This window comes from Canis aureus, chromosome 13 (assembly GCF_053574225.1).
Source record: "Canis aureus isolate CA01 chromosome 13, VMU_Caureus_v.1.0, whole genome shotgun sequence".
Lineage (NCBI taxonomy): Eukaryota > Metazoa > Chordata > Mammalia > Carnivora > Canidae > Canis > Canis aureus.
The window spans coordinates 21428630-21452211 of record NC_135623.1 but is presented as its reverse complement, the minus strand read 5'-3'; the positions used below and the strand labels follow the sequence as shown (position 1 = coordinate 21452211).

Genomic DNA, 23582 nt, shown 5'->3' with positions numbered 1-23582 from the left:
GCTCAAACCACCGTATGCTAATTTCCACAGCCAGGTTGCACCAAAAAAGACTAGAAAATTTCCTTTTGGTATTCCTGAAGAACTGGATTCCTGTTATATAGGCCTTGTTCTTCCTTTAGAACTACAAAAATAGGGATCCCTGGGTGGCGCAGCGGTTTGGCGCCTGCCTTTGGCCCAGGGCGCGATCCTGGAGACCCGGGATCGAATCCCACATCGGGCTCCCAGTGCATGGAGCCTGCTTCTCCCTCTGCCTGTGTCTCTGCCTCATTCTGTCTCTGTGACTATCACAAATAAAAATAAAAAAAAAAGAACTACAAAAATATATGTACAATTGACTTCAAGGGATTTATTCCCCTTTCCCATATTTAGAAATCCCTTACGATCCCTCAGACCATTATTTCTTAAGTAAGATTTTGAGAAGAGGATGGGGGGAGGGGTGTCAAAGGGAGAGGAAGAAGACTACCTGATGACCAGGAAGCCACAGGGCTGGATCTCAGGACCCTGGGATAATAACCTGAGCCACCGAGGTATCCTTCTAACTTCTCTTTTACAGAGCCAGTACCTGGCATTTATAAGAGGCCAATCTTCAAGTTCTCATGCAGCCCTGGAGTAGTTTTAATATCAATGTCCAAGTAATTTCATTAGGGCCTCTAACTAAAACCTGCAATTTGCACTTTAACCTATAGCACAAATCGCAATGCTTTAAGCCAATATTATGGCAGGTCTGGTTTTCACCCCCAGATACAATAATGTCTTGGTTCAGTTCCATTTTCTGGGTCTACTTGCATATCCTCCTGCCCCCAATTTAATTTTCTAAGGCAGCCTTTCTAAGTTAATATAGAATGGGAGAAAATATTTACACATCATATATCTGAGGGATTAATAACCAAAATGAATTTAATTTTCTCCTAAAATGGGAAAGCAAAGCAGTGTGTAAACTCCTCTCAAAATCAAAAGCTAGGGCAGCCCGGGTGGCTCAGCAGTTTAGCGCCACCTTCAGCCCAGGGTGTGACCCTGGAGACCCTGGATCGAGTCCCACGTCGGGCTCCCTGCGTGGAGCCTACTTCTCCCTGTGTGTCTGACTCGGTTTCTCATGAATAAATAAAATCTTAAAAAAAAAAAAAAAGTCAAAAGCTAGTGCCCCCCCAAAATAAACAATCAACAAGGTCTCAGTTCAAGTTTAATAGAAACAACAAAAGATCAAAAGTGATGCCTTGCTACTACTGTACATATCAGTTGGCCTGCCCCATAGCACACCTCAGACCATTCTCTCCAGAGGAAGAAAGGCTGGCCTCCCCAACCCCTGCAGGAAAGGGCGGTCTTGTCCCATACCACATACCACATCTGCAGAGTCTAAAGTCTTGTTATAAGCATGACAATAGTACAAAAAAAGATTCTGTTTTCATGGATCCCCCACTACAGCCCGGACCTAAAATGGCGAGGCGCTCACTTCTGCTTAGAGAAATATTCTTTGCTCTTCTGGACATCAGGCTTGATGGTATCACTGCCAGGCTTCCAGCCAGCTGGGCACACTGCAAGACAAAGTACTATTAATTAATAACCTGCTCAATGGTTAGCTCCACTCTCCTCCTGTGGACAAATGGAGACAAACGGACAAAGGCTCAAAACCAAATCTGTTATAAGAGGCTGACCACTCAGGAACCAGAAAGCCTATGCTACAGTCTGAAATCATTCAAGCAGCTTAGGGCAACTATAAACATGTAATTTAATCCTCACCACAGCCCTAATACTATTACACCTCAATTTATTCTTGTAGCACCTAAAATTTAAAGAAAGTACAACTCCAATCATATGCTTTGTTCTAGAAATAAATACATAGGACAAAAAATATCCCTCTGCCTTGTGTCTCTCATGAATAAATCTTTAAAATAAACAAAGCTTGTTAACAGTAGAGAGTGGGTGAACAGGCATTTGTATTTCCTCAGAAATGTTATGTATGCTTCACATATATTATTTTTTAAAAGCTGAAATTGCAGGAAGCCTGGGTTGCTCAGCAGTTGAGAGCCTGCCTTTGGCCCAGGGCATGATCCTGGAGTCCCAGGATCAAGTCCCACATCAAAAGTGATGCCCTGCTACTCCGGCTCCCTGCATGGAGCCTGCTTCTCCCTCTGCCTGTGTCTCTCATAAATAAATAAAACCTTTAAAAAAAAAAAAAAAGCTTAAATGATTTTTAACAAATGGCGCTGGAATCAGCTGGATTTCCACACAAAACAATGAAAATGGACCCTCCTAATTCTTCACTTCACCTAACGAAAAGAGTTTAGGAGTGCCTCAGTGGCTCAGCTGGTTGAAGAGCCAACTCTTGCTTTCAACTCAGGTCATGATGGGACTTGGAATCAACTCTCCGCACTCAGCAGGGGTCTGCTTGAGATTCTCTACATCTCCCTCTGCCCCTCCTCTCCTTGGCTCTTTTAAAATAGATCTTTAAAATTAAAAAATTTAAAACAGGAAAAACTTCATGACCTTGGATTTGGAAATGTATTCATAAGATAGGATAATGAAAGCACATGCAACAATAAACAAAGTGGACTTGATCAAAATTCAGAATTTTTATACAAAGAACATTTTCAGGAGTTAATATAGAATGGGAGAAAATATTTACACATCATATATCTGAGGGATTAATAACCAAAATGAAAAAAATAGTAGTAATAACCAAAATGTATAAAGAAACAAAAAGACAAACCAGTTCAAGATGGGCAAAGGACTTGTGCAGACATTTCTACAAAGAAGGAACCACAGGGGGCAGCATCCCGGGTGGCTCAGCGGTTTAGCGCCATCTTCCACGCCCAGGGCCTGATCCTAGGGACCCAGGATTAAGTCCCACGTCGGGCTCCCTGCATGGAGCCTGCTTCTCCCTCTGCCTGCGTCTGTCTCTCTGTGTTTCTCATGAATTAATAAATAAAAATCGTTTAAAAAAAGGGGGGGGAGGGGAATCCCTGGGTGGCGCAGCGGTTTGGCGCCTGCCTTTGGCCCAGGGCGCGATCCTGGAGACCGGGATCGAATCCCACGTCGGACTCCCGGTGCATGGAGCCTGCTTCTCCCTCTGCCTATGTCTCTGCCTCTCTCTCTCTCTCTGTGTGTGACTATAATAAATAAATAAAAATTACAATAAAAAAAAAAAAAAGAAGGAACCACAGGGAGCCCTGGTTGGCTCAGCAGTTTAACACCTGTCTTCAGCCCAGGGCATGGTCCTGGAGTCCCAGGATCAAGTCCTGCATCGGACTCCCTCTATGGAGCCTGCTTCTCCCTCTACCTGTGTCTCTGCGTCTGTCTGTCTCTCATGAATAAAATAGAATCTAAAAAAAAAAAAAAAAAGTACCACAGTCAATAAGCATATGAAAATACGCTCAATATTACTAGTCATTAGGGACATGAAAATCAAAAGCACAAGGACACCTCTACATACCCATAAGACTATATAGTATTAAACAAAAGTAAAGAAAAAGACACTGTTGGCAAGGTTGTAGAGAACCTTTGGTATCATTGCTGGTGCAAATATGAAATGGTACAGCTGATATAGAAAACAGTTTGGTAGTTCCTGAAGAAGCCTAACAGAATTACATGACCTAGTAATTACATTTATAACGTAAATTCCCAAAATAATTGGAAACAAAGATCCACACAGCTGCTTAACAGTATTGAAGCAGCGTTATTCACAATAGCCAAAAGGTGAAAATGCTGTGTTCATCAACATATGATGAATACACAAAAGGATATATACATAAAATGGACTATTCAGCCTTTAAAAAGAATGAAGTGGGCAGCCCCGGTGGCACAGCGGTTTAGCACTGCCTGCAGCCCAGGACCTGATTGATCCTAGAGATCCGGGATCAAGCCCCACGTCGGGCTCCCTGTGTGAAGCCTGCTTCTCCCTCTGCCTCTCACTCGCTCAATCTGGGTCTCTCATGAGTAAATAAAATAAAATAAAATAAAATAAAATAAATAAATAAAAAGAATGAAGTTTTGACAGCCATTGCAACACAAACCTTGAATACATTATGCTAAGTGAAAGAAGCCAAACACAAGACTCCTAACTCTGGGAATAGTGGAAGGGACAAGGTGGGCGGCAGATGGGGTGACGGGGTGACTGGGTGACCGACACTGAGGGCGGAACTTGACGGGATGAGCACTGCTCGTTATACTAGATGTTGGCAAATCAAATTCCAATAAAAAATATACAAAAAAAAAGGGATCCCTGGGTGGCTCAGCGGTTTGGTGCCTGCCTTTGGCCCAGGGTGCGATCCTGGAGTCCCGGGATCGAGTCCCACGTCGGGCTCCCAGCATGGAGCCTGCTTCTCCCCTCCTCCTGTGTCTGACTTTCTCTCTATCATAAATAAATAAATAAATCTTTTATATATATATATATAATATATATATTGTGTATATATATATATACACACACACACACACAAAAACCCACAAATGGACAAACATTGCATGAAATATTTAATAGACAAACTCGTAGACAGAAAATGAAAGTTACCAAAGAGCTAGAAATAAAGGGGAATGAGAAGCTATTGTTTAATGGTTGTAGCTGTCTGGGACGATGAAAACATTCAGAAACTATTAGTGATGGATGCATGACATTGTGTATGTAATTAATGCCACTAAACTGTATACTCTAAATGGTAAATTATGGCATACGTGTTACATTAAAATTTAAATTAAAAAAACTTTAATGACTTACCCTCATACCAAGAAATAAGCTAAGTAAGTAAACAAAGCTAGAACTGTGTAAAACCGTAATACTGAGCTGCTTCCCCCCTCTGGTAGCCCTTGAGGGATCTGAATAAAGCAATGTTTGCCTCTTTAGTGTTAACCCTGCCAAACTGGATAGCCTGAAATAAAAGGGGTGGGTAGGACCCCCAAGGAGGCCCTACTTGTTCACTAAGTAACTCCCTTCTACCCCTTGGTAACAAAAAGTCTGAGTTTGAATTTCATACATTTATGAATGTTATGCAGAAAAAGCATAGCTGCTGGGGCATCTCTGTGGCTCAGTTAACCATCTACCTTCCGCTCAGGTCGTCATCTCAGGGTCCTGGGATCAAGTCCCACATCAGGCTGCTATTCCATGGGGAGACTGCTGCTCTCTCTGCCTCAGTCTCAGTTATCTCATAAATAAATAAATAAAATCTTAAAAAAAAAAAAAAGGTAACTTCCAACGTTTTTCTAAAATCCTGAGCTAGCAATGCTTCTTGGGCTAACCTGAGAGACTAAGGGAAGGAAACCAATCTCTGATTTTTCACTTCCATCTGCTATTCCATCTTCTAGGAGACATGTAGTCACCAGAGTCCAGTAATTTAACAGCAAGCCTCACTTGTTCAAGGGGGGGAGGGGAGGCCGGTGAAAGCCCCTTCCAGTCCAAGAATATCTTAAGCCTTAGGTATCACTTGGAGCAGTCTAAAAATAAAGTATGAATGGGAGAAGTGCCAAATTGCAGACCCAGCTGCTGTTACTTTCCTGAAATCTCTACTTCATTGTTATTATTAGTAGCTTTAGTGGCACCAAGGGTTAAAACACAGGTCATGGGACTCCTGGGTGGCTCAGCTGTTGAGCATCTGTCTGCCTTTGGCCCAGGGCGTGATCCTGGAGTCCCAGGTTCAAGTCCCACATCTGGCTCCTACATGGAGACTGCTTCTCCCTCTGCCTGTGTCTCTGCCTCTTTGTGGATCTCTCAAGAATAAACAAGATCTTAAAAAATCTTTGAATAAAGAAAACAAAACACAGGTCACTAAGCATATAAAAAGTACCTCAAAAAAAAAAAAAAAAAAAAAAAAAGTACCTCAAGGAAGCAAAGACCAGACAAGGGCCAGCCAGAAGTTTGGCAGTAGGTGCTAACAGGTAATTAATCTAAGAAAATAAAGCTTTAGAACACCATAATTATAAATCATGATACAAAGATAGGAAAAATAATGAACCAGAAAAATCTTGTCAACTTACTCTCACTGGCACTAAGGCCTCATGGCACTTAAGAATAGTTAAGGGGCATCTGGGTGGCTCAGTCAGTTAAGCATTTGCCTTTGGCTCAGGTCACGAACCTGGGGTCCTGGGATCAAACCCCCTCATGGGGCTCACTGCTCAGTGGAAAAGTCTGCTTTTCCCTCTTCCTCTGACCCTCCCCCCCCCACCCATTCTGTTTCTCATAAAATCTTAAAAAATAGGGTCCCAGATGGTTAAGCATCCCTTCAGCTCAGGGTCCTGGGACTAAGTCTGCTTGTCCCTCTCCCTCTGCCACTCCCCCATGCTTTGCGCACTCTCTCAAAAACAAGTTTTAATCCTAAAAAAAAAAAAAAAAAAAAGGCAGCCTCAGTGGCGCAGCGGTTTAGCGCCGCCTGCAGCCCGGGGTGTGATCCTGGAGACCCAGGATCGAGTCCCACGACGGGCTTCCTGCATGGAGCCTGTTTCTCCCTCTGCCTGTGTCCCTGCCTCTCTCTTTGCTGTCTCTGAATGAATAAATAAATAAATCTTAAAAAAAAAAAAATATTAAAAATAATAAAAAGGGCAGCCTGGGTGGCTCAGCAGTTTAGTGCTGCCTTCAGCCCAGGGTGTGGTCCTGGAGACACAGGATCGGGTCCCATGTCAGGTCAGGCTCCCTGCATGGAGCCTGCTGCTTCTGCCTCTGCCTGTGTCTCTGCCTCTCTCTCTGTGTCTCTCATGAATAAACAAATTAGAATAGAATAAAATAGAATAGAATAAAATAAAATAAAACAGAATAAAATAAAAAATTAATTAGATTAAATTTAAAAAATAAAATAATAAAATAAAATAAAAATAAAACAATTATCAGTGACAAGACAGAAAGCCTCACTTGATTGTTTCATATCCAGGAGTGTTGTTTTTTTCTGAATCAATATGGAATCCAGAAGAACTGGTTGCATTCCACCATAATCCAGCTTTCAAATACAACCAAAATACTAAGTCTCCCAAGAAAAAAATGACATCAGTCATGGCAACTTCAGTAAGAGAACTTACAACACAGAGAAAGCCCTAAACACTGACTTTTTCAGTATTACCTTAAAAAAAAAGATGGTTATGAATCTGGTTCCCAGTTTCAACATTTACTATGAAGAAATGCTATGTTTAAGTATTATTAGTTCATGGGGGCAGCCCGGGTGGCTCAGCAGTTTAGCACCACCATCAGCTCAGGGCATGATCCTGGAGTCCTGGGAGGAGTCACACGTCAGGCTCCCTGCATGGAGCCTGCTTCCCCCTCTGCCTGTGTCTCTGCCTTTCTCTGTCTCTCATGAATAAATAAATAAATAAAATCTTTTTTGTTATATATATATATTTTTTTTAATTTTTATTTATTTATGATAGTCACACAGAGAGAGAGAGGCAGAGACATAGGCAGAGGGAGAAGCAGGCTCCATGCACCAGGAGCCCGACATAGGATTCGATCCCAGGTCTCCAGAATTGCACCCTGGGCCAAAGGCAGGCGCTAAACCGCTGCGCCACCCAGGGATCCCATAAATAAAATCTTTTAAAAAAAAGAAAAAAAAAAAAAGAAAAGGTTGGTTTATGGGGGCACCTGGTGGCTCAGTGATTGGAATGTGTACCTCTGGCTCAGGTTGTGATCCAGAGGTCCTGGGATTGAGTCCCCCATCAGGCTCCCTGCGTGGAGCCTGCTTCTCCCTCTGCCTAGATCTCTGCCTCTCAGTCTCTCATGAATAAATTTTTTTTTTAAGATTTTATTTATTCATTCATAGAGACACAGAGAGAGAGAGAGGCAGAGACACAGGCTGAGGGAGAAACAGGCTCCATGCAGGGAGCCCGAGGTGGGACTCGATCCCGGGTCTCCAGGATCACACCCTGGGCTGCAGGCGGTGCTAAACCGCTGCGCCACTGGGGCTGACCTCTCATGAATAAAATCTTAAAAAAAAATTAATACATGCAAAGTATCTCACAAAGTGGTTGGTATTCATTAGGCTCTCAAGTGGGAACTATCCGATAAAACATAAAGGCTGCACACAGAAAGCTGTGCCTGTTCTTGTGAGATGAGAAGAGACCAAACCAAGACTGAAGATTGAAGCTTCAGAGTTATCAAAACTTGGGTTCAAAAGTCTAGCCTGGGCGGGGAGAATCCCTGGGTGGCTCAGAGGTTTGGCACCTGCCTTCAGCCCAGGGCATGATCCTCAAGTCCCGGAATGGAGTCCCACATCAGGATCCCTGTATGGAGCCTGCTTCTCCCTCTGCCTGTATCTCTGCCTCTTTCTCTCTGTCTCTCTCACGAATAAATAAAAAAATCTTTTTTTTTTTTTTTTTTTATTTACTTATGATAGTCACAGAGAGAGAGAGAGAGAGAGGCAGAGACACAGACAGAGGGAGAAGCAGGCTCCATGCACTGGGAGCCTGATGTGGGATTTGATCCCGGGTCTCCAGGATCGCGCCCTGGGCCAAAGGCAGGCGCCAAACCGCTGCGCCACCCAGGGATCCCTAAATAAAAAAATCTTAAAAAAAAAAAAAGTCTAGCCTACATGCAAGGAACTAGTAAAAGTCCAACAAAGGACTTTGCCACTCTCCAGCTCCCTCAGTCTTTGTGCTGAATCTCATCCCCCACCAGGGGGCAGTCTCAGCAGCCATCTATCTGCTTCAATACACTAAGAGTCCACACATGCTGCAGCAAATGGTGCCTTTGGGTATCATGGTCACTGATCCATGTTAGCTTTTCACTCTAGGCAAGCCACTACTTTTGGGTCCCCCCAACAGACACCACTAATTCAGACTCTTAACTTCCATGTTCTGTATCACAAAATCAGAGCTGAAATGGGCTTTAGAAAATTAGTCTGAAATATTTATCACCTAAAAGAAAAAGTATTAAGGCAAATTCAAACCAAGTACACCTGTGCACTTCATCCGACATCAGTAGCACTTCATTGTAACTATCTTGTCCTCAGTTACATGAAATTTGAGAGCTTATGAGGTTCTCCATACCCCACAGACCAAGCACTTGCAGCCTCAGGACTTAAGTCCTTAAAAACTAAACTCACTCTTAGGGTAAGACTGTCTCATTCTATCAACAACTATACTCCACTCCAAGAGGGGGTAAAACTCAAAAAGCTACAACCTAGGATGCCCAGGTGGCTCAGAGGAAAAACACCTGCCTTCAGCCCAGGGCGTAGATCCCAGAGTCCTGGGATCAAGTCCCACATGGAGCTCCCTGCATGGAGCCTGCTTCTCTCTCTGCCTGTGTGTCTGCGCCTATTGTCTCTCATGAATAACTCTTTAAAAGGGGGGGGGGGGGGGGGGGGAGGGCAGCCCAGGTGCTCAGTGGTTTAGCACTGCCTTCAGCCCAGGCTGTGGTCCTGGAGATCCAGTCCCACATCAGGCGCTCTGCATGGAATTGAGCCTGCTTCTCCCTCTGCCTTTGTCTGTGCCTCTCTCTGGGTCTCTTATGAATAAATTAAATTAAAAAAAAAGGGGGGGGGGGATCCCTGGGTGGCGCAGCGGTTTGGCGCCTGCCTTTGGCCCAGGGCGCGATCCTGGAGACCCAGGATCGAATCCCATGTCAGGCTCCCGGTGCTTGGAGCCTGCTTCTCCCTCTGCCTATGTCTCTGCCTCTCTCTCTCCCTGTGTGACTATCATAAATAAATAAAAATTTAAAAAAAAAAAAAAACAAAACAAAAACAAAAACAAAAACAAAAACAGTACAACGAATATGGATCAAAGGGATTAATCTCTTCTCCCAATAAACACTTGTCAAGAATGGCATGCTATATGTCAAGATGGAATTCTCAAACTTTTCGTTTTGCCCTTCTACACACCTAGGAGATCCTCCTACATGCCTTTAGTAAGTTAACAGCTGCAACAGTGATTCTAAATGAGCAGGGCAAAAGCTGGAACTATGCAGCTTCAACAAAATGCCTTTATATTATCCTCCCTGAACTTTTCCATTACCTCACCAAACCACCCACTATAATCCAGAGATTTTAATTTCTTGAAAAGACACTTTTATTTGGTAGACCTTGTTCCTGCCATCTTTCCTATCCTACCTACCATTCTGTTGTCAAGTCAGCAGGTGGATTGGCTTACCTTCCCCATGCTTGTCAGTAAACTGGAAGGCCTGAACCAGTCGCAGTGTCTCATCCACAGAGCGACCAACAGGAAGGTCGTTTACAGTGATCTGCCGAAGGATACCTTTATCGTCAATGATAAAGAGGCCCCTGGGAAAAAGAGATTGAAAGTTTGAGGGAAATGCAACACAGGTTTAGAAATCGCTTTGTTAGAACACAAACTCAATAGAAAGGATTATCTGCTGGCCTCTCCCAGACTTGCACTGGCTTTGTCTTCTTCCTGCATAGAGAATGAAATAAGAAGGGCAGCCCAGGTGGCTCAGCAGTTTAGTGCCACCTTCAGCCCAGGGTGTGATCCTGGAGACCCAGGATCAAGTCCCATGTTGGGCTCCCTGCGTGGAGCCTGCTTCTCCCTCTGCCTGTGTCTCTGCCTCTCTCTCTCTGTCTCTATGAATAAATAGGTCTTTAAAAATAATAATAAAAAAATAAAATAAAAATAAAAAGGGCAGGGGTGGCACCTGGGTGGCTCACTGGTTGAGCATCTGGCCTTTGGCTCAAGTCATGTTGTTCCCAGGGTACTGGGATCAAGTCCCTCATCGGGCTCACTACAGGGAGCTTACTTCTCCCTTTGCCTATGTGTCTGACTCTTTCTCTGTGAAAAGAAAAACCAATCTCTACACCAAGATCAGAGTCCTATGCTTCTTTTTTTTTTTTTTAAGATTGTATTTATAGGGGCATGATCCTGGAGTCCCGAGATTGAGTCCCCCATCAGGCTCCCTCTGCATGGAGCCTGCTTCTCCCTGCCTATGTCTCATGAATAAATAAAATCTTAAAAAAAAAAAATGTATGTGTACATGAAACAAAGACACTCAACCACTGAGCCACTTTTCTTTCTTTTTTAAAGGAATAATGAAATGAAATCATCGTGTTGTACAGTTTATACATTAAAGGGAGTACTGGCTGGCTCACTCAGTGGAGCATGCAACTCAGTCTTGAGGTTGTGAGTTCAAACCCCACGTTAGGTAGAGTGGACTCAAAATATTTAAAAAATAGGGCAGCCCCGATGGCACAGTCGTTTAGCGTGGCCACCTGCAGCCCGGGGTGTGATCCTGGAGACCCAGGATCAAGTCCCATGTCGGGTTCCCTGCATGGAGCCTGCTTCTCCCTCTGCCTGTGTCTCTGCCCCCCCGCCCCCGTCTCAATAAATAAATAAAATCTTAAAAAAAAAATCTTTAAAAAATAACTAAGAGGGGCACCTGGGTGGCTCATTCAGTTAAGCATCCAACTTTTTTTTTTTCTTTAGTTCGAGAGAGAGAGAGAGAGAGAGACAGAGAGAGAGAGAGAGAGAGAGAGGCAGAGACATAGGCAAGAGGGAGAAGCACGATCCTTGGGAAGCCCAATGTGGAACTCCATCCCAGTACTCTGGGATCATGCCCTGAGCTGAAGGCAGACCCTCAACCACTGAGCCACCCAGGCACCCTAGCATCCAACTATTGATTTTGGCTCAGGTCATGATCTCAGGGTCAAAAGATCAAGCCCCATGTCCAGCTCCAGCATGGAGTCTACTTCTACTTGAGATTTTTCTCTCTGCCCCCTCTCTAAAAATAAAAACATAATTGAAAATAAGTAAATTTTATATAGTGATATAAGTCAATTATTGTTCAGCAAATTAACTGAGGGGGGGAAAAAAAAAGAGTTTACAGATCAGGCCTCTACCTTTCTCCAAAAGGCTCTCAAGTCAATTGGTTTGCTTGGGGTTTTTTTGAAGATTTAATTTTATTATTTATTCGTGAGAGACACACAGAGAGAGAGAGAGAGACAGAGACAGAGAGACAGAGAGACAGAGACACAGGCAGAGGGAGAAGCAGGCTCCCTGCAGGGAGCCTGACATGGGACTGGATTCCGGGTCTCCAGGATCAGGCCCTGGGCTGAAGGCGGTGCTAAACCACTGAGCCACCCGGGCTGCCCATCTATTAGATAATTTTGATGAAATGTCAGCCCCCTGGCAGGTGTATACCTGAACGAGATGCCTTCATCAGCCTTTAAGACTCCATAGTCCTGAGCAATGGTACGCTTGGGGTCTGATACCAAGGGAATGTTCATGGGTCCCAGTCCACCTTGTTTCTTGGGTGTGTTGATCCTACAGCAAAAGGCACACACACAATCACATTCATTCAAACTACTGTGTAGCAAAAGCATTAACTTTATTCCTTCCCATTTTTCCAGCATTCCTAATCTAATTATCCCAAAAAACAAATTTTTTTCCAACAGTAAAGTGAGTGCCTGACGACTGTTAACGTCACCAGGGTACACTCAGCTGCAACCCAAAGCTGCTTCTCCTCAGCTGCCAGGTAAAAAATAAAGGAAGAAATCAGAGCGCCTTTGCACTCCCATCAGGAGCCAGAAGGCAATACTTGAGCAAGTCAATTGTCAAAGCCACACCAGTCCCATTTACTACTTGGTTCAAAGTTTATATGTGAAATCAACCACGAGATTTACCAAGCCAGGTGACAGAAATGAGAATCCACAGAAGCACCAATCACTTGACAGTTGAGTTTCTTAAATTCTTCTGCCCTGTCACTGAAAGCAATGATCTCCGTGGGGCACACAAAGGTGAAGTCAAGAGGATAAAAGAAGAATACAACATATTTTCCTGGAGGAAGAAAAAGAGCCACAAGTTTGCCTTTGAAACACACTTCCTGGGGGATCCCTGGGTGGCTCAGAGGTTTGGCACCTGCCTTCGGCCCAGGGCATGATCCTGGAATCGAGTTCCGCCCTGGGCTCCTTGCATGGAACCTGCTTCTCCCTCTGCCTCTGTCTCTCATGAATAAAAGGAAAGAAAGGAAAAGAAAGAAAAGACACTTTCTTATTTTACAAAGCATAAACACCAAGGGGCACCTGGTGGAGTACATGACTTTTGGGGAGGGGGCCACAGGGAGAGAAGGAGAACACTTTCTTATTTTACAAAGCATAAACACCAAGGGGCACCTGGTGGAGTACATGACTTTTGGGGAGGGGGCCACAGGGAGAGAAGGAGAGAGGGAATCTTAAGCAGGCTCCACGCCCAGCAGAGCCCAACAGGAGAGGAGGCTCAAGGTCATAACCAAGTTCACAACCTAAGCCAAAATCAAAAGTCATACTCTTAACCACAGTGCTCCTGCAGGACTCTCGATCTCAGGGTTGAGTTTGAGTCCCATGTTAGCTGTACAGATTACTTAAAAATAAAATCTTGAGGTGCCCAGGTGGCTCAGTCTGTTGAGCATCCAACTCTTCGATTTTGGATCAGGTCATGATTTCAAGGTGGACTCCACACTCAGAACGAGGTCTGCTTGAGAGGCTCTCCTTACCCCCCTTGCACAGGAGGCACACTCTCAACTATGAAATAAATGAATCTTTGAAAAAAGTAATAAAGTATCAAAAAAAAAAAAAAAAAAAGAACAGTAAAACCCTAAAGACCTTTTCCCATGGAAATTTTTTTTTTTTTTTAAGGAAGCCTTAAGTTGATGGTAGACAACAACTGCTAAATGCCAAAACTGAACACAGAGGTCTCCCAGCAGCTACCTTTAGAAAATTTTGTGGTAGGAGAGCCTGCATGGAAAAAAAAAGTTCCTTTCATTTTTGTGCTTTATTTTCCTGCCTCCCCATTAGCTGCCAATTAGAAGATAAACACTGTTCAGTCTGATTTTCATCTCTAAATAGTTACAATTAGCACAACACTAAGTTCTCCAATGAAAAACAGCAAAACCAAGGATGCAATTTACCTAACTAGATAGTCTGATGCCAACGCTTAAAATGAATGCATAGGAAAACCTCATATCCTGGATTCTATGCAAGTCAATAGAGACCAAAGAGAAACTAAAGCCTTTAACACTTAGTCCACTATGAACCACAATTACAGGACAGTAAGATTTAAATGATCTTTAAAAAAAAAAAAAAATCAACACAAGGGATCCCTGGATGGCTCAGGGCCTGCCTTTGGCCCAGAGCTTGATCCTGGAGTCCCGGGAGTCCCACACCGGGCTCCCTGCATGGGGCCTGCTTCTCCCTCTGCCTAGGTCTCTGCCTGTGTCTCTCATGAATAAATAAATAATAAAAAATAATAAAAATAAAATTAAAAAAATAAATCACCACAAATATGTTCCTAACAAGCCTAGTTAGACAACAAAAAGTCTGAGGCAAAAATTAAAAAATCCTGATAAAGCAACAGGATCTCTAGCTTAAATTTTCCAAAACTCATGCAGATTACCAGTAGAAGTATATATTCAACTGGCCAACCAGCCTCTCACCACACCTAAGAGGCCGCGTTACTGAAACAGTGCCAAATATTCACTCATTTCCAGGTAGCAGCAATGTCTGAAAATCAAAAACTTTTGAGATTTACTTTGAAAACCAAAATCAAAAAAAAAAAAAGGAAAAAGAAAAGAAAACCAAAATCACAAGAAACTCCCTCATCTAAACAACCTCTCCAGGGCTTTACCTAACAAGCACTTTGAAGCCTCAGCAGGTCAAGCCCTGGAGGAACAGAGAACAGCTCTTTCTAAACCTCCTGCCTTTACCCTTGGGCCAAGGTCACCTCCCAGTGGTGCTACTTACCTTGTTTGCCAGAGAAGCTTCTTCCCTCCATTGGGCCCCTTCTTAACTGCTTCTCATTCCAAACAAGTGTGATGTGTTAGGAAACCTTAGTCACACGTTCCTCCCATAAACTGAATCCAGGAACTAATTACTGCACCACTAAGTTAAAAGGTACACTTAACACCTGAGTTTCAGATTTGCATTTCAAGGAATCTGTACATCAACTATCTCAGAAAAACCCTCCCCTCATTCCAGGACTGCAAGGTTTAAAAAAAAAGAGGAAGAGCTTTATCAGATTGCCAAGGTCTACCTGAAACTTAACAGGAAAAGAAAACTGTTCCAACTCTTCTCTTAGGGCAAAACAGTCAGGAGAATATGCCTAAGCCTCTGCTAATAATACAGCAACTCTGATATACATCTCTTTTTTTTTTTTCTGACATACATATCTCAAAAAATTAATGGTGTAAGCTCCAAAGACTTGAAGGAACAGAGAGTATGTGCACACAAGGGGGTGGGGTGGGGGGAAGAGAGGGAGAAGCAGACTCCCTGCTCAGCAAGGAGCTGGATTAAGTGCTCCAGATCTGGGATCATGACAGAAGCCAAAGGCAGATGCCTAACTGAGCCACCCAGGCGCCCCAAGACTTGAGCTTTCAAGGAGTATCTCCAATAGAATTGAGGAGTACTGAGAAAATAATTGAGCTATTATGTCCAGGCATAACAAAGCATGGGCTTTTCCCGTAAGCAGTCTGAACCTACAGGATTATCCGTCATCATGGTTGGTAATCACTACATCACTTCAACACAAAAACAGCCACCTACTCTGAAGACTGACCTAGGAGGGAGAAGGCGTTTTACAATCAAACCTAACAGATATACAGAAATCTAATGATCCATCCTAGATGGTAAAATAATTCCATTTTAATAAATCTAATATAATTACTCTTACCTTTGTAGTCAGATAGGCTGAGGTCTTTGAACTGGCCATCTGGCATAACAGCTGTGGCTTTGAAGTTGGGAGCAGGATGCCCAATTTTGGCATTTCCTGAAGACATCTTGCTATGGGCTGGAGAAAAGAGGAAGTAAATTAGAAACAAGCCTTATTTTTCTAAGTAACCAACACCCTTCTACCTAGACACTTAGCTACAAAATAAAAGAATTATCCAGCGGCCCTAAATATACATACTAATTTTTTTATATTAGTAAGACGCATCTGAGAAAGCTCAGAAAACCGAGCTTTCTAACTTATGAAACAAAACCAAATATTACAGGGCGCCTGGGTGGGTCAGTCCTTTAAACATCTGACTCTTAAAAAAATAAAATAAGGGAACCCTGGGTGGCGCAGCGGTTTAGCGCCTGCCTTTGGCCCAGGGCGCGATCCTGGAGACCCGGGATCGAGTCCCACATCGGGCTCCTGGTGCATGGAGCCTGCTTCTCCCTCTCCCTCTCCCTCTGCCTATGTCTCTGCCTCTCTCTCTCTGTGACTATCATAAATAAATAAAAATTAAAAAAAATAATAAAATAAAATAAAATAAAATAAAAATAAAAAAATAAACGTCTGACTCTTGATTTAAACCCAGTTCATGAACTCAAGGCTAAGCACCGAGCCTGCTTAAAATTCTTTCTCTCTCTTCCCTTCCCCTGCGCTAGAAGACTCACTCTTAAAACAAAACAAAAAAAATCAGGGCAGCCCCGGTGGCGCAGCAGTTCAGCGCCGGCTGCAGCCCGGGGTGTGATCCTGGAGACCCAGGATCGAGTCCCACGTCCGGCTTCCTGCATGGAGCCTGCTTCTCCCTCTGCCTGTGTCTCTGCCTCTTTCTTCACTCTCTGGATGAATAAATAAATAACTCTTTAAAAAAAAAATCAGAATACTTCTCTGAACATCAGCTTTTGTTTTCCTTTAAAAACAGCAATTTTTAAAAATTGAAGTAACCTCTTACTTTTCCTAAACGATCATTTATGCAGTGACATTTTCTTCTGTACTCTCATTATGCAAAAAGCTCCAGAGAAAGAAGGTTCGATATCAAAGCTGAGCCCAAATGAACAATTCCACAAACAGAATGTCTGATCTCTAGAAGTGGTCATGTTGCCCTTTCTCTGGACTGCATCTTTATCTGTCTTCAGAATTCAAGAAGTCCACATGACCTTTCTCCAGGTACATTTGCCCAAGAGACCGCACACCCCTAATCCAACTCTGGTTTTCTGTTTTTGTTTTTTAATTTATTCAGAGGCAGAGAGAGAGAGAGGCAGGCAGAGGGGCTGCCCCCCTAATCCAAGTCTTTAAGAGACATGATTCCCATCTGCTAAATTGCAAAACTTCAAGGGTTGTGTTTAAGCCCTAGAAGTCCTTTCAAAAGTAGGTTTCTGGGCAGCCCCGGTGGCGCAGCGGTTTAGCGCCGCCTGCAGCCTGGGGTGTGATCCTGGAGACCCTGGATCGAGTCCCATGTCAGGCTCCCTGCATGGAGCCTGCTTGTGCCTCTGCCCCTTTCTCTCTCTGTCTCTACGAATAAAGAAATAAAATCTTTAAAAAAAAAAAAAGGTGGGTTTCTGACCTCAGGGCCAGGATTCTGGAGCAGCAAGTGGAACAAGGGTCTATTGCTGGGAAGCCTAGCTGGCTCAGTTGGTTGGAAGCATGTGACTCTATCTCAGGGCTGTGGGTTAGAGCTCCATGCTGGATTTAGAGATTACTTAACCTTAAAAAAAAATCCTTACTGCAAAACAAATCATTGCTAAAAAGCAATGCTGCACTGGATTCACTCAGGTCAACACAAAGTTAAGGAATTAAGATGTAAACCAGTAAGTCATCAGTTTGAAAGGCTCAAGAAGCTAATTTCCCAAATCCCAAACTTTTTTGGTGCATAAAACCAAGCATCTATTATTGCAAACTTTCTATTGCTAACGCCTTTTAAAAAAAAAAAAAAAAACCTAGTAAGGCAAGTTGCAATCTGGCGACCAAATATAGAGGGGGTGTGTGATCCTAACATAAACGACCTCCTCATCCAAACCTGCTTTTCCACGTGGTTCTCACGTCCACTAAAGACCGACTCGGCGGGGTAAAGGCCCTTAGACCTCAAGGCGGCGTGGGCCTCGGTGGATCTGCCCATGAACTTCCAAGGCTAAAGGCACGCCCCCAAATCCCGCTTCAGGTTCCCTCCTGCCGCTCCCATGAGAAACCCCACCACAGCACTTAGGAAAGCACTAGCCGCCCCCCCTAAAAAAAAAAAAAGAAAAAAAAGCAGTCTTGACAAATTTGAGATCACTACAACCCTATTACACAAACGCAAAAAATAAAGCCAGGGTAGGAAATCAGTACCGGAAACTGCCCATGTAGGCCCAGCGGAGGGCCGGGAACAGTCATCACCTCCACCACACGACAGGCGGGTAGCCTCAGGTCAGTTTCCAGGTCCACTCTAGAAGATTCCTGAGCCCGCCCCGCCCGGAAGGAGCCTAGCTGAGGAGAGCCCACCACTACCACGAGGCCCCCTCGCCGCGCCAATGAGCGCCCTCCGCTCGGGTTGCCGGGGGAAGAGGAAACTCGAACCGACGTTAGCCTCAGGGTTTAAACAGGTCCCCGCGTCCGTAAGGGAGGGCGCGCGGACCGCCTAACTACTCTCGAGCGCCAGACCTCGTCCAGCCACCTCCCCCGTCACAGCACCCAAGCCAAGTAGGGCAAGACCCTGGGAGAACCAGGAAAAGACACGACCGGGGCGTGGAGAACCTTCTCACCAGCGCTGAGGAGACTAACCGCCGATAACCAGTCAGGAAGAAGACGCGTGAGGCGAGCGCGGGGCGCTGCCTTTATAGCCTGCGGGGCTCTCGCGAGAGTCAGAGCGGGCTGGGGGTGCAGGAGGAGGAGAGGGAAGGGGGATCTGGCCCCGCCCCCGCCCCAGCCAACGCGCCCCGCCAGAATGACTCAGCACTTTCCCTCGCGGTGGGCGGGCTCGGGCTCGGAAGGTTGGGATCCCCCTCCCTGCTGCCGACGGTTAGGGTCGGGGAGCCGAGGGCGGCGGTGTCGAGGCCCCGATGCCCCTGTTACTCTGGGATCTCTGCGAGGGTCTCCTGCGCGTCCTGCCCTCAAGACCCAGACCGCGGTATTGGTCTTGCCCCACGGAGGATTACGTCTAATCCACATCAAGCACTTAAAATTGTCAAGTGTTTCTCACATATGCCACCCCGATCCCCGCAGCCTCTGCCCTAGTGCTGCCTCAGTACCTAGACAACCTCCTTCATTATTCTGATTCACAGGATTGCTGCTCTCCTTCTCCCACCCACTCCTAACGCAGCTGCTAGAGGGAATCTTTCTGAAATCTGATCAGTTCACTCCTCTGATTTGTGGTTTTAAAAACTGGGGCTCCGTAGTCTGTTTCCTGAGTTAAAACTCATTGTCATTTTATGTGTGGCCTTCAAACAAGAGCCTTGATTGTTCTCACCCGTAAAATGGAAAAAAACTAGTAATTCCTTGGGATCATCTTTGTGGCTTACTTAGCACAATTCCTAGTTCTTATTATACGTTAGAAACGTTAGCTGTTATTATAGAATTCTTCCTTGCTCCTAGCTGGATTGTAACACCCAGAACAATGTGTCGCTGTTTCAAGACTTCAGGCTTTTGTTCAAATATGAAGAATCTGTTCCCTCCTAGTGGGCCTAGAGAAAATGTCTTTGAAGACCGCCGAAGCATGACTTCTGGAACTGTTCCGGACCTTGGCTCATCCTCAAAAGTCCTGGAAAGCTGTTCTGGCTTTTGCTCCTCCCCAGAATTTATCATTCCGTCCTTTGTGCCCAAAACAACATCCTGTAAGGCCAGAAGCTATACAAAATACCTCTTAAAAAAAATATTTTGTTTATTTATTCATGAGAGACACAGAGAGGCAGAGACACAGGAAGAGGGAGAAGCAGGCTTCATGCAGGGAACCCGACGTGGGACTCGATCAGGCATCTCCAGGATCACACCCTGGGCCAAAGGCAGCTCTAAACCACTGAGCCACAGGGGCTGCCCTCTTAAGCTATTTTATATGTTTATATGCCTGTCTCTTCTTGCTACATTGACTTTCTGGAAAGTAAGGTTTGGGTTACACACACCTCATGTCCCTAAGACATAACAGAGCACTCGATATAAAATAGGCGCATGTAATAAATACATTATGTCCACACTGCCTCTATCACGACCCCCCAACCACCACCATCCTATTAACTGCCTTATGTATCATAGCAGGATAAAAAATGGGAACATGCTGGGACGCCTGGGTGGCTCAGCGATTGAGCATCTGCTTTCTGCTCAGGGAATGATCCTGGGATCTGGGATCCAGTCCCACATTGGACTCCTTGCCAGAAGCCTGCTTCTCCCCCTGCCTGTGTCTCCACCTTTCTCTCTCTGTGTGTCCCTCATTCATGAATGAATAAATAAAATCTTAAAAAAAAAAAAAAAAAGTAAGGGATCCCTGGGTGGCGCAGTAGTTTGGCACCTGCCTTTGGCCCAGGGCGTGATCTGGAAGACCCTGGATCAAATCCCACGTCGGGCTCCCGGTGCATGGAGCCTGCTTGTGTCTCTGCCTCTCTCTCTCTCTGTGTGTGACTATCATAAATAAATAAAAAATTTTTTAAAAAGTAAGAAAATTTTAAAAAAATAATGGGAACGTGCTGTGTCAAGGTGCCTGAGCATCTCAAAATTCTTCTTTTTTTTTTTTTTAATTTTTATTTATTTATGATAGTCACGCAGAGAGAGAGAGAGAGTCAGAGACATAGGCAGAGGGAGAAGCAGGCTCCATGCAGGGAGCCCGACGTGGGATTCGATCCCAGGTCTCCAGGATCGCGCCCTGGGCCAAAGGCAGGCGCCAAACTGCTGCGCCACCCAGGGATCCCTCAAAATTTTTCTGCATTTATCACCCTATCTAGCAACAATCATAATTTTGCTTGTTTCCTTCTCTACCTGAGAATGAACAGTTATTTGGCCATTATTTATTTCCTTCAAGAGGCAGCAGGGGAAATGTAGAAGTTCAGAGCTTTATAGTGGATGGTTATTGCTATGGGCAGGTTAAACCAACAACACACAGTCCTATTTCAGCCAGAAAAAAAAAATTATTGTATCTTCCATGTGCCTGGACTGGGGCACTTGGGCTTATTTGTGTCATTCAAAAACCAGAAGAGGGGGATCCCTGGGTGGCGCAGCGGTTTGGCGCCTGCCTTTGGCCCAGGGCGCGATCCTGGAGACCCGGGATCAAATCCCACATCGGGCTCCCTGCATGGAGCCCGCTTCTCCCTCTGCCTGTGTCTCTGCCTCTCTCTCTCTGTGACTATCATGAATAAATAAATAAAATCTTTAAAAAAAAATAAATAAATAAAAATAACAAAAACCAGAAGAGGGATCCCTGGGTGGCGCAGCAGTTTGGCGCCTGCCTTTGGCCCAGGGCGCAATCCTGGAGTCCCGGGATCGAATCCCACGTCGGGCTCCCGGTGCATGGAGCCTGCTTCTCCCTCTGCCTATGTCTCTGTCTCTCTCTCTCTCTCTCTCCCTCTCTGTGTGACTATCATAAAATAAAATTAAATTAAATTAAATTAAATTAAATTAAATTAAATTAAATTAAATTAAATTAAAAAAAAAACAGAAGAGGGATGCCTGGGTGGCTCAGTGGTTGAGTGTCTGCCTTCAGCCCCTGAGTCTCGGGATGAAGTCCCACAAGGGGCTCCCAGAGAGAGAGAGAGAGAAAGAGAGAGGCAGAAACACAGGCAGAGGGAGAAGCAGGCTCAACACAGGGAGCCTGAAGTGGGACTTCATCCAGGGGCTCCAGGATCACACCTTGGCCGGAATGCAGAAGGCTGAAAAGTCACTCATGAAAATAGACTGTTTCTAAGAATAATTTCCTTTGGTCCCCACCATCAGCACTGAAATTGCCTGCACTTGGGAAAGGGTAACAACAACAATAAAAAGGAATGTGTTGAAAAGTCAAATAGTAGCCACACAAGCTGCCACCTATGAAATTTACTTAGTAAGTTTCCTCTAAAATCCTTAAAAAGAAAAAAATAGGTGCATATCTGTTACTAAGTTGCTGGTTGCTGAAAGCATTAGGTGGGGCATTTGTTAGGAAGAATTACTTGGAAAAAAAATTGCTTGGTGGCAGGGCAGTTACTAAGAAAATGTTTGCATGACTCATGTTTTGCTCTATTTCTTAGACGTGAGGCTCTTAAATTTTTCTCTGCCAATTCAAGTAAGTATGGCTCTTTGCTGGGTGAAGCACCAGTTCCCAGCTCAGTTCTTCAGAAGATCTGATTCCCTACACCTAACTTTTTTTTTTGTTGTTAAGAATTTATTTATTTAGGGATGCCTGGGTGGCTTGGCGGTTAAAGCGTCTGCCTTCGGCTCAGGACACAGGGCAGGCATCCCAAAAATAATTTAAAAACTGTTTAATGAAAATGTTTTCCTTGTTAATTACTACTCCTGTTGCTGAACTATTACAAATTGAAACATACAAGATGGAGAAAAAAAAAGAAATATACAAGATAAGATTTCTATAAGCCATATCCTCCCCAAATATGGCCCCAATGCTATGGTGCATTTCCTCCTGGGTTCTGCATAACTGTAATTGCCTGTACCTTATGATGGTGACTCAGTTTTCCCACCACCTTTCTCTGTTTAAGCTAGCATGAAACCTTTGTTCATAAGATGTTCTTAGACATCATCTGGTCTTCATTTATTTATTTTTTAAGATTTTATTCATTTATTCATGAGAAGCACACAAAGAGAGAGAGAGGTAGAGACACAGGCAGAGGGAAAAGCAGACTCCGTGCAGGGAGCCCAACGTGGGATTCGATCACGGGTCTCCAGGATAACACCCTGGGCCGAAGGTGGTGCTAAACCGCTGAGCCACCCGGGCTGCCCTGGTCTTCATTTAAACAAAATATCACAGCACTGATTTACTATGGTAAACGCAGTTAACTGATTCATGAACAGCCATTGCCCCTTCTTTATAGCTAATTAGATACTGCAGGCAAGGCAGTTCAGTAGAAGTATAAAGCAAATGTCCTGTAACAGTGATCATTTTAACAATAGGAGTTGCTAACCTAATAATAGTCTATCATAAATTTATAAAGCATTATATTATACCTATAAACCATTAACGGTAAATGTATATACCATTAAAGCTAAATGCTTTCTTCTAATTGCCTCAGTTACGGTTTTTATCTTCTACCCTTTCTACAGGTGTCATTTTATTTTACTAAACTTGTCTTATATTTACAATAAGGGCCTCTGTGTCACACAGCTTTAGGGGGTGATATTCACTTTATGTTTTCCGTGAATAGTGTCCCAGGAATTGGGCAGCACAGCAACCCTGTTTGTAGTAATGTTTCCAGTATTGCGGACCTTTCATGAAGTGAAATATTATAACTCGGGATCCCTGGGTGGCTTAGCGGTTTGGCACCTGCCTTTGGCCCAGGGCGTGATCCTGGAGTCCCAGGATAGAGTCCCACATCAGGCTCCTTCCATGGGGCCTGCTTCTCCCTCTGCCTGTGTCTCTGCCTCTCTCTCTCTCTGTCTCTCATGAATAAATAAATAAAATATTTTTTAAAAAAGGAAATATTATAACTCTTGGTTACTTGCATGATTGAATATTTACATATGAACTGTTATCTCCTCAAAAAATATATAGAGCCCTAGACCCTCAGAGTTGGAAGGAATCACAGTTAACTAATTTAAATTTTAGTTCCCACCATGTACCATGTACTCTTCTAGGCCCTGCCCTCCATGCCTTGCACTAAGCATGGAGCTTAACATCCAACCTTCTACCCATTACCAGAATCCCTTCTTTAGTAGGCCTAATCGTCTCTGGGCCTTGACTTGAACACTTCCATGATGACTGACTCCTAGGTGCTCATATTGGTGCTCTCTGGACTGTCCATGACACCTAACAAGGGGCGGCAATTCAGCTGCATAGAACTATAGTATTCTCCTGTAGAATACAGTCTCCCTGCCTTGGGTGGCTCACA

General features: G+C 44.3%; 1 protein-coding gene across 2 annotated transcripts; it reads right to left on the bottom strand.

Annotated features, from left to right (window-relative positions):
* Positions 1-1167: 1167 nt before the first annotated feature.
* Positions 1168-23411, bottom strand: PRDX1 (peroxiredoxin 1). 2 transcript variants are annotated; one of them, XM_077845217.1, is made up of 6 exons: positions 23390-23411; positions 15553-15669; positions 12534-12687; positions 12052-12174; positions 10054-10184; positions 1168-1532 (listed from the first exon to the last, which is right to left on the bottom strand). In XM_077845217.1, exons 2-6 carry the CDS (start codon positions 15656-15658, stop codon positions 1447-1449), a joined length of 600 nt encoding a protein of 199 aa, XP_077701343.1. In that variant the 5' UTR covers positions 15659-15669; positions 23390-23411; the 3' UTR covers positions 1168-1446. The 2 variants fall into 2 exon arrangements, with proteins under 2 accessions (XP_077701343.1, XP_077701342.1); XM_077845216.1 differs by lacking the exon at positions 23390-23411 and adding an exon at positions 18330-18486.
* Between the last annotated feature and the right edge of the window lie 171 nt (positions 23412-23582).

Coding starts and splice junctions, on each gene's coding strand:
- PRDX1 (XM_077845217.1), bottom strand. CDS start 15,658: ATGTCTTCAGGAAATGCCAAAATTGGGCATCCTGCTCCCAACTTCAAA. Junction 12,175..12,533: donor CATTTCTGTCACCTGGCTTG/GTAAATCTCGTG, acceptor CTTTTGCTGTAG/GATCAACACACCCAAGAAAC. Junction 10,185..12,051: donor GATGAAGGCATCTCGTTCAG/GTATACACCTGC, acceptor TCTTTTTCCCAG/GGGCCTCTTTATCATTGACG.